General features: G+C 30.7%; 2 protein-coding genes and 1 non-coding gene across 3 annotated transcripts; 2 read left to right on the top strand and 1 right to left on the bottom strand.

Annotated features, from left to right (window-relative positions):
* Positions 1 to 3014: 3014 nt before the first annotated feature.
* LOC125846453 (polygalacturonase QRT3) lies at positions 3015 to 5037 on the top strand. Its single transcript, XM_049525864.1, has 3 exons — positions 3015 to 3251; positions 3328 to 3564; positions 3854 to 5037. The coding sequence occupies exons 1-3, from the start codon at positions 3045 to 3047 to the stop codon at positions 4853 to 4855; spliced, it is 1446 nt and encodes a 481-aa protein (XP_049381821.1). The 5' UTR covers positions 3015 to 3044; the 3' UTR covers positions 4856 to 5037.
* A 2401-nt stretch (positions 5038 to 7438) lies between these two features.
* TRNAE-CUC (transfer RNA glutamic acid (anticodon CUC)) lies at positions 7439 to 7511 on the bottom strand. The gene has a single exon. It is a non-coding gene; the product is annotated as a tRNA-Glu (tRNA).
* A 1560-nt stretch (positions 7512 to 9071) lies between these two features.
* On the top strand, positions 9072 to 15476 carry LOC125846450 (polygalacturonase QRT3). Its single transcript, XM_049525862.1, has 3 exons — positions 9072 to 9367; positions 9491 to 9721; positions 14397 to 15476. The coding sequence occupies exons 1-3, from the start codon at positions 9155 to 9157 to the stop codon at positions 15474 to 15476; spliced, it is 1524 nt and encodes a 507-aa protein (XP_049381819.1). The 5' UTR covers positions 9072 to 9154.
* The last annotated feature ends 251 nt before the right edge of the window (positions 15477 to 15727 follow it).

The raw sequence follows: 15727 nt of genomic DNA, 5'->3' as shown, positions 1-15727 counted from the left end.
ATTTATCTGATTTTAATTTTACACAAAATATTCTAACATGTCACATGAAAAGTTTTATTTGTCTGATTTTAATTTTACATGAAATGTATTAAAATGTCACGTGAAAAGTTGATTTATTTATTTGATTTTAATTTGACATGAAATATACTAACATGTCACATGAAAATTTTTATTTATCTGATTTTAATTTAACATGAAACATGCTAACGTGTCACATGAAAAGTTGAAATAATAATAAAAAAACAATAAAAAAGAGAGTCGTGGTAAGTGCGTGGATCATGTTCAAATGGAAATTAATTTTGTCATCATAAATGAACATGAAGAAGTTGTGTTTGAAAATATCAAATAAATCCAAAAAAAACCTACGGTATCTATTACACTTTAGATCAAGTCAAAAAATCAAACAAATTAGGCGTACGTACTTATAATACCTAAGATTAATCTTCAACATATTGATAAAAACAAAGTATTTACATTAGTAAAAATAATTATTTACGAGCTCTAATTTCGTCCTATTTCCCTATAGTTACTAGATATATTTATTATACGCAGTTCCTCGATCGTATTTTTCCTTATACGAACGGAAGTCATTAATTTATTAGTATAAATAGTCGCTATATTGTAAATGGAGAGAATAATATTTTTTGGTCCTTGTAAATTTTGATTTTGATCTTTGTAATATCTTTGACTCTCGACCAACAACTTCTTAAGAACAGGGACATTAAAACTTGCCCAACCTAGTAAAGGGGTTTGGGGAAGTAATAATTAATAACATAATTTTAATATAATATATGAATAATTTACAGTGAAACAATTATCGATTTTAAAATTTAGTGAATATTCATTAGCAAATTGATTGAAAACTGCACATTTCAAGTAATTGAAAGTTAATTTTTTTTCAGGCAGATATCACAAGAATTAAATTAAAATTTACCAACACTAAGGGACAAAAATGCTATTATTAAAGTGTAGGAATATATTTATAAGGGAATAGGGCCAAAAATATATTTCTAAACTATTAAAAAAGAATATATTATCTTCCGTTACACTTTTTAGAATAAAAATACCAATATCATTAGTCAAATAATTAAAAAAAGTCACTTCCACAGCCTAAGTAAAATATCCTCTCCAGTAAAGGTTGAAAAAGATTTCAAAAGTTTAATATTGTGAGTCATAATAATATGCAGGCCCTTAACGTTGCTTTAAATTAATACTCCCTTTATTTCAATTTAAATATTTTAATTTGACTGGACATAATTAAATTAAAAATATATGTAATCTATAGTCTTAAATTTGTCCTACAAAATATTGAAATTTAAAACTTTATTAAATATAAAAATATTCACTCTTTTTAAAATAAAATAAAATAAAAGGAAAAATAGCAAAGCTTAAATTTGAGACGGCGGATAGTTTGGTATCAAAAAGCTTCAACATTTTCTTTTATGTACCTCCATTTTTTTTTTCCTCACATGGTGTCTAGAGTTCATATTAGAGTCTTGATTAAATTTGGATCGCTCACTATAGGGCCTATTTGAAAAGACGCGTTCTCAACAAAAAAATTTTCTACCCCTGATTAAGGATGAAACAGTCATCACCGCACCACAACTCAGGTTAATTTACGTCCCTCCGTTTCATTTTATATTTTACTATGCTCTTTTCATTTTATGTTATAATATCAGTTTCAGATTCATTATTCATCTTTTATGATCTTGATTGGGCATGAAATTTTATTTTTCAAAGAAATTTGTGATATATTTATATGACTATAAAACTTACCATTTAAAATAAAATTCAAATCCAAGTTAAATTATTTTTAAATTTATAAAAATGATATTTGCTTCGAAACAGATTAAACTAATGTTTGACCATAGATTTTAAATTAAATATTAAAAATCTATCTTCAATATATTTGTCAAGCCAAAGATTTTGAGTCAAATATTAAAAATATGTCTTCAAAAAATTTCAAATTCCAATCACAAAACTTAAAAATAGCCTTGCAATTCAAGATTTCAATACCTTAAATCAACATTCCACAACTAATCAATAATATCTCCCAAAAGAACTTCACTTCATTATTTATCAAAAAAATCAAAACCCCAAAAAGGGGTTTTGCTTATTTCATTATATTATTTGCTTAAGATTCAAACTTTCTTCCCCTCTTAGTAAACTTAAAAATCAAATTAATTAATTCCTTTATGTTTTCACCTAATTACCAAACTTTGTAAGGATGCTTAAAGTGAGAAGTTGGTCACTGCTTTACTTTTCTTTTCTTCCATGCCACCAAAAACAAGAAAAAATTGATACTATTCAACAAGGCAATTCATTGTAATCCAACAACTTAACCCCCCCACCCCACCCCATCCCCACCCCCATGTTGTAATCTGATTCACTTTGGTAATGAAATTCACTTGACGTTTGACCATGGAATTTTTTCACTTATTTTTAGAGTTGAACTTTAGAAAAAAACGTTCGGTCATAAAATTTCAAAAGTTTCAGCAATTTCAAGAATTTAAAAAATAACAAAAAAGTATTTTTCACGTTTTCACTTCAAATTAGTCAAAAAAAGCCAAAAACGGCTCCAACTTCAATTTCCGAATATCATTTTTCACTTAAAAACAAAACAAAAACCTTTTTTTTTTTTTAATTTCAGAATAAAACATGAAAAATGCTCAATAATTTAATTACCAAACACCAAAAAAATAAAAAAGGCAAATTCATTTTACACACGTATTTAAGTAAAGCATATAATACATTTTCAACAAATATTAAAAAGTAACATCAAAAGAGAGCCTTTTCTTTGTCTTTTTTCACACTCTTTGTCTGTTTAGATTATATAGTTCCAACTTTAATTTCTTCATTTTATTTTCTAAACCTCTCTCTTTCCATTGCCTAGCTATATTCTCTACCCCCAAATTAAATAATATTTAATAATTATTATTATTAAAAAAATAAAAATCTTCTTCTCTCCCTATCTAGTATATAAATGGGAAACTAGAATGTTTTTTCTTGGATTCACTCATTTTACATATATAGAAGGCAACAACATGGGAGAAAAAACATGGGCTTTGTCCTTGTTTTTTATTTTTGCTTGTCTATCCCATGTTTATGGAAATGTTCATTCATATGATCATCAATTGAGGAAATTACAAGCTTTTACAGCTGAAATTGTTCATCGCGATTCGATTTCTCCTTTTCCTTCTCCTTCTCCTACTAGATTTTCTCCATCACCATCATCACCCTCAGTAGTAACCGTAAGTCTTTTTTTTCCGTAACCAATCAATTAATGTTAACGTATCGTAAATTAACTATTTATGTATTATATATTAGGTTACACCAAGTCCAAAAATATATCATGTAACATCATATGGTGCTGATCCAACTGGAAAATTAGATAGCACACAAGCTATTCTACAAGCAATTTCTGATGCACTTGAAGGTCCATCTAATGGTTTCTTAATGCAAGGAATTTCAAATCTTGGTGGTGCTCAAATTAATCTTGAAGGTGGAAATTATTTAATTAGCCAACCATTACAATTCCCCGTTGTTAGCCGTGGCAATCTCATGGTACGTTTTGTTATAACACGTTAAATTATACTGACTTACAACATATAATAGATCAATAGTAGTACCTTCCTTCTAGACTAATTAACATATGTTACATGGTTAATTATATTTTTTCAATCTCTTTGACTTGACCTTTCTAAAATATAGAAAAATAAAATAAATTTTTTTTTCTCCACAATATGTGTTATCTTAAGACTTTTAACTTTACATTTTTCTATATTTCTAATTTTCACCTAGATAGTTATTTTAATTACAACATTACCCCTACATTTTTGTTTTTATGAAACAGATTCATGGAGGAACACTAAAAGCTTCAGATGATTTTCCAACAGATGGATATTTACTCGATTTATCGACATCTTCAAGCAATGCTCCTGAGTTTTTATTCGAATTCATAACGTTAAGAGACTTATTACTTGATGCAAATTTCAGAGGAGGTGGTATACAAGTGATAAATTCAGTAAGAACAAGTATTGACAATTGTTACATTACACATTTTACAACAAATGGTATTATAGCAAAAGGTGGACATGAAACATACATAAGAAATTCATTTCTTGGACAACATATTACTGCTGGTGGTGATAAAGCAGAGAGGAATTTCTCCGGTACCGCGATAAATTTAATGGGAAATGATAATTCTGTTACTGATGTAGTGATATTCTCCGCTGAAATTGGTATAATTGTATCAGGTCAAGCAAATTTGTTATCAGGTATACATTGTTACAATAAGGCTACTGGATTTGGTGGGACTGGAATTTACCTAAAACTCCCTGGTTTAACACAAACAAGAATTGTTGATTCTTATTTGGATTATACTGGAATTGTGGCAGAGGATCCTGTTCAACTCACAATTTCAAATACATTTTTTCTTGGAGATGCATTTGTTAAGTTGAAGTCAATAAATGGTGTTGTGAATGGAGTTAACATTGTGGATAATATGTTTTCTGGATCAAATAAAGGGATTGATATTATTCAATTGGATCAAAATAATGGACCATTTAAGACAATTGAACAAGTTGTGGTGGATAGAAATAATGTTAAAGGGATGAATCTTAAGGGTACTATTGGAAGTGGAGTTGTTGAAGGAAATGGTACTTCATGGACTTTGGATTTTAATCCAATTCTTATATTTCCTAACCTTATTAAACATGTTCAATACACATTTTTCCCTAGTGGGAACATGTTCGTTAATCATGCTTTGAGAAATGTGTCGAATAATAAGGTTCTGGTTGAATCAAACGTGCAAGTTCCAGCCAAGGTTTTTGTGATGGTTGATCAAGGGAAATGAGCTTATTTGAGCTAACATGTATAGGCTCAAGAAATTAATAAGCATAGGGATGTTATTTTATTGGTTTGATCTAGCTAGTTATGTTACAAAGATGATTAGATCTCTTTGAGTTTGAAACATTCTTGAAAAAGAAATGTTTATGTTAAGAAAAATTCAAAAGTATAATCCAGCAATACAAGGAATGCTTTATTGATGACAATTTTTTTTTTCTTTCCTACTAAAGTTCAATGCATGGGAAGTTAGGGATGAACAAAATCGAACCAAATTGCAAATCGTGTCAAATCGGAATAAAAATTGGTTGATGGTTTGGTTTGGTTTTTGAAAAAAAAAAACCCGACTATACTTAGGTTTCTTTCTAGGGAAAATTGTCTGAAAAATACTCCAACTTTGGCCGAAATTGTTGTTACGATACCAAACTTTATGAAGGACTTTTTTACCTCTGCACTATTTAATAGTGTATTTTAAAGGTATATATGTGCCCACGTGGACACATTAATATTTATAATGATGCAATATTTATGATGTCCACGTGGGCACATATATACCTTTAAAATACACTATTAAATAGTGCATGGGTATAAAAAGGTCCTTTCCAAAGTTCGGTATCGTAACAACAATTTCGGTCAAAGTTCGGATATATTTCAGACCTTTTTCCCTTCTTTTTATAAATAAAATAAAATAAAATATTCTGGCTATACTTAGGTTGATTTGGTTTTAACTAAAAAAAAGTCGATCCGAGACCAAACCAACCTAACATTATATATATCATTATCTTTTTTACTTTGATTTTTATACTTTACAAGTCTCTCAAGAATAATATACGTCTAGATCTAGAAGTTAACTAGTAGGTTGAATAAGTATGGGTCTCATTCAAATTTCCAAATTATAATATAATTATATGCCTAACTTTGAGGATTTGTCCATTTGTTGAAATATGTACTTGTGAGTTTTTCGTAGTTTTTTTATCCAAATTTCGTAGTGATTTGACTTGAAAGTTTTTCATAGTTTTAAAGCAATACTTAACTTCCTCTTCCAAATGGTCAAAACGACATTCAGGGAGGTTTGATGTGAGGTATAAGAGAAAATAGTCATAAGATAAAACTTTAGTATCTCAATGTGAAGGAAGGAATTATCATCACAGAGATATTAGAAACATGTTTTTTGAAATATTTATAAAAGGTTGTTCGGTACACAAAACAAAACATGTCATGTTAATAGGATTTGGAAAAGGCCGCACTCAAGAGGTGATAGGTAGACAATCTATGTACCAAAATTTAAATGATTAGTGACTACTTTTATGTGTACGGTCGAACCATTACCAATAAGTCACAAAGAAACAGTTTTATTGTTGCTCCAAGGCTCCGCTTTAGTTTCATGAATATATAGTAAAATCTAAGAACCATGTCTTTTTTACAATTTACTCAAGGTGATATTCTTCTAAAAGTTTGAAATGATGAGGAGTATTTAACCACTACAACAACTCTTAGGTGAATGTAGTTGGCCATGAAATCATCATATATCCATGTTGTTGTAGTAGTTGGTGAGGGTAAACAACAAATAGATCAAATTTTCTACATAACTTTCATTTAATTTTTTTCAATTACATGTCTTTTCAATTATTACTTTCTTAATGGTTCAATAAATAAAATAAAATAAAGTGAAAGTAGCTAGGTTGCTTAGATAAGGGGGAAATAACAACCTTGCCAATCATATTTATATTCACCTAATATAGGGACTGTATTCCTTCAAAATTATGGAAATTGATTGTGCAAAATATGGTACGTGGACGTTGAAGGAAAAATAAAACTCAAACTTCAAAGGTACGTACTTTTAATAACCAAAGGAATATATTTCTTTTTTGTTCCAAAGTATGTTTACATATATAAACTAACTATATATTATAACCTTTTTGATTTATTATAGTACTTATGAGAAAATATGGAAGATAGTCAAAAAGTAGTAGATTCCGTTCATGAGATCGATATTGAAGGTGTCTTTTTGCAAGAAAGATATTAAAGGTCATATACGCGTGTCTATATTTCAAGAAGTATAAACAGATGTATGAGTAAAAAATACTGAATTTTTGATGAATTTTTAGTAATTTGCGAAGTGTATATTTCAAAAAGTATAAACGTATAGATGCATGAGTAAAAAATACTGATTTTTTTGGTGAATTTTTAGTAATTTACGAAAATTTTAATCCGTCGACCGCATAACAGAGTCTCATCATTATTTGTATGTTACTTATTGGATGGAGTGGGGAGCGGGGTTCGGGGTGGCAATTGGCAAAGGTGAGGTTAGGAGCGTTGAGTAGGTGGGGGAGAATATCAACGATGAAGCCAGGATCATCACTGAGAGGGTTCAAATTTTGAAAAAATAGATACACAAACTAGTTGAAGGAGTTCGACATCTATTATATATACATGAAAACTTGTTTTAGCCATGTATATGTAGAGTAATTTTCCAATTGAGGAGAGATAATAAAACTTAAAATATCATCTATGAAACTTATTTTTCTTATAACGGATGCGGAGTTAAGTGGGCCAAAAAATAAAATTCAAATTAACTAAGCCTAAAAAGAAATTCCGTTGCCGGGACTTGAACCCGGGTCTCTTGGGTGAGAGCCGAGTATCCTGACCAACTAGACTACAACGGATTGTTGATATATAATTCGTATAAATATCTATAACTCTTTTCACGTTTATGTATCTGTTATAGTAAGCTACAAGTCATATAATTTTAGTAAAATTAATGTATTTATGTTCGTTAATGATGATGGAGATGATTTATCATGATTGTGATTAAGAACTCACCACCTCCACCATCACAAGTTCACAACACATTTTATTAAAAAATTTATATTCAAAATTCAAATTCGAGGCATCGGTTAAGAAAGTACTCCCTCCGTCCCTATTTAGTTGTCCACTTTAGAAATGACACACAGATTAAGACAACAATGATTAACATAATGAAGTTACAATTTTACCCTTATAGTACAATTTACTTCCAAAATAAATTCACTGAAGATAACTAATCAATGCTGGAAAGTTCATAAGTTTATTTATTTTATTTATGACAACTTTTCACTTTAAATAAGGGTATAATAGGAAAAAAATTATTGTCCTTTCTTGATTTGTCAAAATAGACAACTAAATAGGGATAACTAAAAGAGGAAATATGGACAACTAAATAGGGACGGAGGGAGTATTTTGATTATATTACTCAAGTAAGAAGGAATTCTACTTTGCCAATCCATCCCAATTCCCACAAGGAGAAGTCAAAACATATATAAATGCTTCATCTAATCCAACCAATTACTTTGCTATATAACAGTTGTAATCTCTTTCCAATGCTAATAAATGCTACAACAATTTTCAAGTCAGTATGTAACATTTATTATGGGATTATACGTATTTCTTACGTTTACTTTTATCTATCTACCTATATTTAAAATTAATATTTACTATTTTTAATACATTAAGAGAGTTTTTTAATTCTTTTATCTTTAATATTAATTATATATATTTCCACTTTCTTTTATTACTTTTTGTCATATCAAGAAAAAGTATATTTTATTTATTTATTTTTAATATTAATTATTTTATATATTTCACTTTTACATTGTCATTTTTAATATATTAATATAAAATATTTTTTTTCATGTTTACATTTAATATTAATTACTTTTTCTAAATTATATCTTAAAATTTAAAATTATATATCAATTATTATGAATATTATGTTAAAATATAATAATATGTTATTTATTTATTTATTTATTCTAAATTACTACCAATTACATTTTAAATCATCTCAATATGTATATATGTATGTTAAACTGTTCATATAATTTAAGGGGCGGAGCTAGTATCTAACTTTGACAATACAAAATATAAAATTTATAAATTTAAAATTTTACTTTTATTTAATAAATAACATTTAAAATTTATCATCAAAGGATGTGGTGCAATAAATAAGACTGCTCCTTTATTAATTAACAGTCTCAAGTTTGAGCATTGAATATGAAAATCTTTGATAAGGATTAATACCCTTGAATGAAATTCATAGAGTAGTCTAGGAGCAATTCCCCCAGAATGGCACGTGATATAACATGAATCTAAATTAATCGAACTACAATTAAGATATGGATACGAAATGGAAAAAATAAAAAGAAACCACTTATAGTCCTACTTACAAATAACGAGGCATGTACACTTGAAAAATCCCATAAATGTCACTCTCTATTTCTTCTTGAATTGGAATTCTCCTTCCATTCTACATTTAATTCTTTTCAAGGAAATGATGAAACCATTTTCTTGTTTAGCATTCTTCATTTTTCTACTTAATTATTTGGTTGTAAAAGAGGCAAATGGTTCTCTTAGAGAGTTAAAGCTTTATGAATTCCAAAAAGGACTTGAAGACAAACATTTCCATTATTCTTCATCTTTCATCTATTCCTCACCACCTTCAACTTCTCCACAACCTTCTATTCCCACCTCCAATGCCAAAAAGGTACTCAAAATAGTACTGCTCAGTTTGTTTGACTATCTGAACTTTCACTTTATTGACACGTGTTATTTAGTAGAATTTTATAAAATTTCTTTCCTTGACAACTTTTTTTTTTGTTGGTTTTAGAGTGAAGGAGGGGTTATATATCCAATAGGGTATGGTGCAGATCCAAGAGGGACAAGTGATAGTAGTGAAGCTATAAAAGAGGCTATTAATGATGCATTGAAATTGCAATATAATGGACTTACATTGCTGCCTGGTATTAGTGATCTTGGTGGTCTCATTATTGATTTTCAAGGTGGAAATTATAAAATCAACAATCCTATTGTATTTCCTCCTGGCATTGGCAATATTATGGTATGTCATATACATCCTCCCTCTCTAATTTTGATTATTTGTTTAAGTTATGTATACTGACAGTAATATACATAATTATTATGCAATACGGTTCCATGTAAAACAATCACAAGGAATAGAACAAAAAAGAAAATTTTCATTTGAAAAGAGAATGTGAACGTGAATAATTTTTTTTTTGGACTTAGAAGTGAGTCCATTTTAGGATTATATTCAATATTAGTTCATAACTTCGCAGTAACACGTTATTTGAGCAAATAACACATTATAGGTAATTCGAAAACTCATTAATGGCTAACTATACATAAAATATGAGATGAGAAACTAATTATTTCCTTAGTTTTAATTTGTTTGTCTCCTTTTAATTCAAAACTAATTTAAAAATATTGTTAGCTTAATTTGAATATGTTAATGGCAACACTAGTGGTAACAATCGATTACAAGATATTGTTTTGATTGGGCAGTGTTCGAACTGAAAATGCAATTAAATTGTCTATAGAGATGTGTCCTACTTTATTGGAAAATGCATCTTATTTTCAACTTTTTCCTATTAATATGACAAGTGCCTATCTATGTGGCAATCTAGGGAGTTAAAAAAACGAAAGATAAAAGATTTTCAGGATCGTTAATTGATACGTGAGATAAGAATAATAATTTTTTAATAAAATTTTAGATTAATTTTATTTTATGTTTTATTTGAGATATTAAGTTGATCTGAGAATTATTTTATTCCATCATTCGCACTAAAATGGTGAGATCTATCCCATACCGTGTACCAAAATGAGGTGTTATTGTACTACTACATAAAATGTTTTAATTCAAATATTAAAGTTAAAAAAAAGTGATTTTTTGAAATAAAAATTATTAATTGAGCGTTCATTTGAGAAATTAACCTCCTTTATTGTATCTGCTAGTTTAGCTAAATGCTCCAGAGTTTTGAAATATATGTTTTATAGTGAGGTAATATCTTTTCTTAAAAGAGGCAAAGGGAGAAAGAATAAAGGAGGATTTTCCCTATTGTTATTTGTTAGCCCAACGCATATTTTTCTTCTTTTTTCTCCTTTTGATCTGGTCCCCCTTGCATCTAATTATACTTTGAACTTTTTAATTGATTTTTGTTTATTAGAGTTTAAAAAATGAGTTGTTTATTAGAAAGTATTTTTAGGTTGTGTACTTTTTGTATCAGTATACTCTATATCCAAAGTTGAGTGAATAAATTTCATAGTGTTAAGAGTTAATTGCATTATTTCTTTATTCTTTTTTAAATTATAATTTTTTTAAAAAAATTATGGATTTCGAATACATTACTAGACTTAAGGATGTTCATGGGTTGGTTTGGATCAGTTATTGGTCAAAACCAAAATCAAACTGTCACGTCCCAAGCCTACACCCTAAGTGGAACTGGCACTCGAGAACCATTGTTGGCCCTTGGCCTGACTTACTACTCAGCGGAAGATATTACTCAACATTTAAGACAACTAAAGAGATAACTTTATGAATCAAACTTAAAATGTATAAAGGAAAAACTTTCAACTGACCATAAAGGCAACTCAAGTCTTATAATCAAAACAACTGAAATGAATAAGACTAATGAACTACTAATGCCTAACTGTCTATGAAGCATACTTATGAGGGATGTCGAGACAAGACCCCCGATCATCCTAACAACTGAAATAAACAAAGCAATAAAAAGAGATCCTCCAGAAAGCAAGGAGACTCACCAAATGACTCTGAAATGCTCAACTGGATCAACGAAGCGTTGAATGCTGATCCTGATTACCTGTATCTGCATCATAAAAGATGCAGGCCAAATGACATCAGTACGTTGAATGTACGAACATGCGAGGGGAAAACTAAACATGACATAAACTTGAACTTTACTCTAAAAGAAACACTAATTCCTCAAGAACTCAACAATCCCATCAAATTTCAAGAACGAAAGCTCATTTCAAGAACACAATTCAAGATCATCAACTTTCAACTTTCTAGAACTAATTTCGCTGAAATAAACATGGTTGACGCGTGGGTGAACAAATCCAATGCTATGAAAGTCTCACATACCTCGTAGGGATTAACCCTTGGCGAAAATCACAACCAAAATTGCAAGAACTTGACGAATCTTGACATTTTCTTCTCCTTTCTCCTCTTGAGTTCTTTCTCTAAAAACCCTAGCGTGAAATTGGTAATGCGTAAACTGAACCAATTCTGTTTTAGACCCCAATTAAATTACTAAAAATGAATTAAACTAATTGGGTAATAAAAAGACTAAAATAGCCCTCTAAAATTCGGGTGACTTTCCTTATTCGGATAGTTCGACTTCAAACGGGCATATCTCCCTCATACGAGCTCTAAAATTAGCAAACTCGGTGGCGTTGGAAAGAGGATTTCAAGACCTTTCATTTGATACCTTGTAGCCCACTTAACTCATTCTGTGCTGAGAGTTATGGTCGTTTGAAGTTGACCCAAAACATAATTCTTAACATAACTTTGCCAAATTTCAGATTTTCCATTCTTTCCAAAAATGGTTCTTTCTAATTCTAGCTCTTTCAAATAGCGAGGTGTTATACAAACCAACTTAATCGATTTTATAATTATCAAAACCAAATCAAATATAATATACTTTTATCAGTTTCGATTTGGTTTGGTTTGGTTTGGTTTTTTGGTTACTAACCATACACAAAAATAAAAGAAACAATTCATTCAAAATATGAAAAAACTTGCAATAATTCATTCAAAACAAAAAATAGTTAGAATGACTGAAATTACTGAACTATCGATCATTGAATTTACTATGAATAAAACTTTAAAATTCACTATTTTGGCCTAGAAGATGTGTATTTAGATAATTTTTCCTTTTATTATTGGGTTTGTCTTTTTTTTTTTTTTTTTGCAAATGTTGGGCCAGTGAAGGACTACCTTAGTTACGAACCCATTGGGTTAGTAGTAAATTTCATGCACAAGCCCAAAATGACAGCCCATTTATTTTTGGATCCATTGTTTTCCTCTTCTGTTTTCTGTTGCAACCTGAAAATCATATGAAGTTGTGTCCTTTTACCCTTTTCTTGGCCCTTATATCTGTCCAGCGGTGACAAATGGGAAGATTGTGTAAAATTTAGGTGGGCTAAGTTAATTAATTAAAAAATGGAAAATTACATAGTTAAGCAAACTTATACTATTTAATTACTCATCATAGCTATAGTTTACTATAATTACCACTCACGACTAACATTATACATTAATTACGCGCTGACTTCGAGTTTGTATAATTTGCCACGTTTGTATATGTATAATTCGCCAGAATATACAAATACATATGCATAATATACAATTATCTAACCTATATACATATACAATTCACCTCTCTCCCACTCTCTGCCCTCTCTCGCTCGCTTCTCTCCTCCCTCTCCCAATCTCACTCGCCTCTCTCCTCCCTCTCCCAACCTCGCTTGCCATATATACAAATGCATATGTATAATATACAATTATTTAACCTATATACCTATACAATTCACTTTTCTCCCGCTCTCTGCCCTCTCTCGCTCGCCTCTCTCCTGCCTCTCCCAATCTCGTTTGCCATATATACAAATACATATGTATAATATACAATTATCTAATCTATATACATATACAATTCACCTTTTTCCCACTCTTTGCCCTTTCTCTCTCACCTCTCTCCTTTCTCTCCCGGTCTCGCTCGCCTCTCCCCTCCATATAACATGTAGCTACGAATTGTAATTATCAAACTATAGCTATGGAGAGTAATTAGGCTATTTTTGAGTAGCTATATGTGAAAGTTCCCCTTAAAAAATTACCTAATTAGACATACATTCATATCATATTTATCAATTCTCTAATAGTTTGAAATAATTATATATTATCTCACTAATTAATAATTTTGTTAAAGAATGACAAGAGTCCCACATCTGTGGTTAATGAGATGGGTGGACTCCTTATAAAGCTTGGGCAATCCTCCTCCCTTTGAGCTAGCTTTTGGGGTGTGAGTTAGGCCCAAGACCTAATTTAACATGGTATCAGAGCAGGGTCCGTCTCACCCGATGTTGGGGCCCCAAAATCAAAAATTGCCCACGCACCAGATATTAAGCACTGGGAGTGAGGTGGGGTGTTAAACAATGACAAAAGTCCCACATCGGTGGTTAATGAGATGGGTGAACTCCGTATAAGGTTTGGGCAATCCTCCTCCCTTTGAGCTAGCTTTTGGGGTGTGAGTTAGGCCTAAGACCTAATTTAACAAATTTCATAATAGATTTCGAGTCAGATTTATCTAGATATATGTATTTTTGTTACTAGATATACTAAAATAGAGATGGAGACGAGCGGATACCAGATACACATAGAGAGGTCAGCGAGAGAAGAGAATGGCAAGTGTGATTCGAGAGAGGCGAGTGAGAGAGTCAGATACATGTGAATCCATTTGGATACAGTGTATCTAGAATAAATTACACTTAATTTTGACCCATATATATATGAGATACATGTATTTGGACACGCCAACTACATGTTTTCGAAGTTAAAAATGGGGAGAGATTTGTAATATTGCAAATTAGTGTGAATGTAAGTAATTTTTCTCTTAAACTAGTGGAATTTCTGTAAATTACCCTGCGATCTATTGATTGGACGAATCGAGTTTGATCTTGGTGAATTGCCTTAATATTTTCAGGTAAAAGGGGGAACACTAAGGGCATCTGATACATTTCCGGGTGATAGACATCTAATTGAACTATGGTCACAAGACTCTCCCAAGCTCATCAAAGACAACATTTCCCACCACCATAGTAACAATTTCGATCGACGTGACCAAAACATCGCGATTTGTTATGAGGGCATTACGTTCCATGACATCCTCTTCGACTCAGGCTATCGAGGAGGAGGTCTATATATCGTTGACTCAGCTAGAATTCGTATAACAAATTGCTTTTTCGTTCACTTCAACACGGAAGGAGTCCTCGTCCTGAGGGGCCACGAGACCTTTATATCGAACACGTTCATGGGCCAACATCCAACCGTTGGTGGAGACAAAGGTGAGAGAGATTTCTCAGGTATAGCAATTGATCTTGCTAGCAATGACAATGCAATTACTGATGTTACAATTTTTTCATCAGCAATTGGAATTGTACTTAGAGGTGAGGCTAATATTGTCACAGGGGTACATTGTTACAACAAGGCAACATATTTTGGTGGAGTTGGTATTTTAGTTAAAGCATCACAAAATAGAATAGACAATTGTTACCTTGACTATAACTCTATAGTCATTGAGGACCCTTTCTTAGTTCACATCTCAAATGGCTATTTTCTTGGAGAGGGAAATGTTGTTTTGAAAGCGATTGACGGTCGAATTTTCGGACTAAATGTGATTAACAACATGTTTAGTGGTAACCCTACAAAAATGACACCAATTTTGAGTTTGGATGGAGTGTTTAATGATATTGATCAAGTTGTTATTGACCAAAATAACGTGAATGGCATGAGCTTGAAGTCTACTACTGGAAAATTAAGTGTTGCTGGAAATGGAACAAAGTGGATAGCTGATTTTTCATCAATTCTTGTGTTTCCTAATAAGATAAATCATGTACAATATTCATTTTATTGTAGAGGAGGGGTTGTTGGATTTCCAGTACATGCTATAACAAATGTATCAAGTAATGTTGTGGTTATTGAGAGTGAAAAAATAGTTGATGGTGTGGTGTCAGTTTTTGTCGATCAACATAATATTGTGGGTGAAAAGAATTTTTTCATGTGAAAAAACAAGCTATTGGAGATGATGTTATTTAAATACTTGTTATCTCTTTTTTCTCCTCCTTCCTCAATGTTTGGTATTTGTATTGAGATTAGACTAATTTGAATTCGCATTAGGAAGTTGCACGTTAATGATGAAGCATTTCATATTTCCTTTAATTTTACTCCTCCCAGCTTGATGTTTGATATTTGTATTGAGATCAAACTAATTTAAATTCACACAAGGAAGTCGCATGTTAATGGTAAAGCATTTTA

This window comes from Solanum stenotomum, chromosome 12 (genome assembly GCF_019186545.1).
Source record: "Solanum stenotomum isolate F172 chromosome 12, ASM1918654v1, whole genome shotgun sequence".
In the NCBI taxonomy this organism is placed as follows: Eukaryota; Viridiplantae; Streptophyta; class Magnoliopsida; order Solanales; family Solanaceae; genus Solanum; species Solanum stenotomum.
The sequence above is the reverse complement of the archived record's forward strand: the minus strand, read 5'-3'. Positions and strand labels throughout refer to the sequence as shown.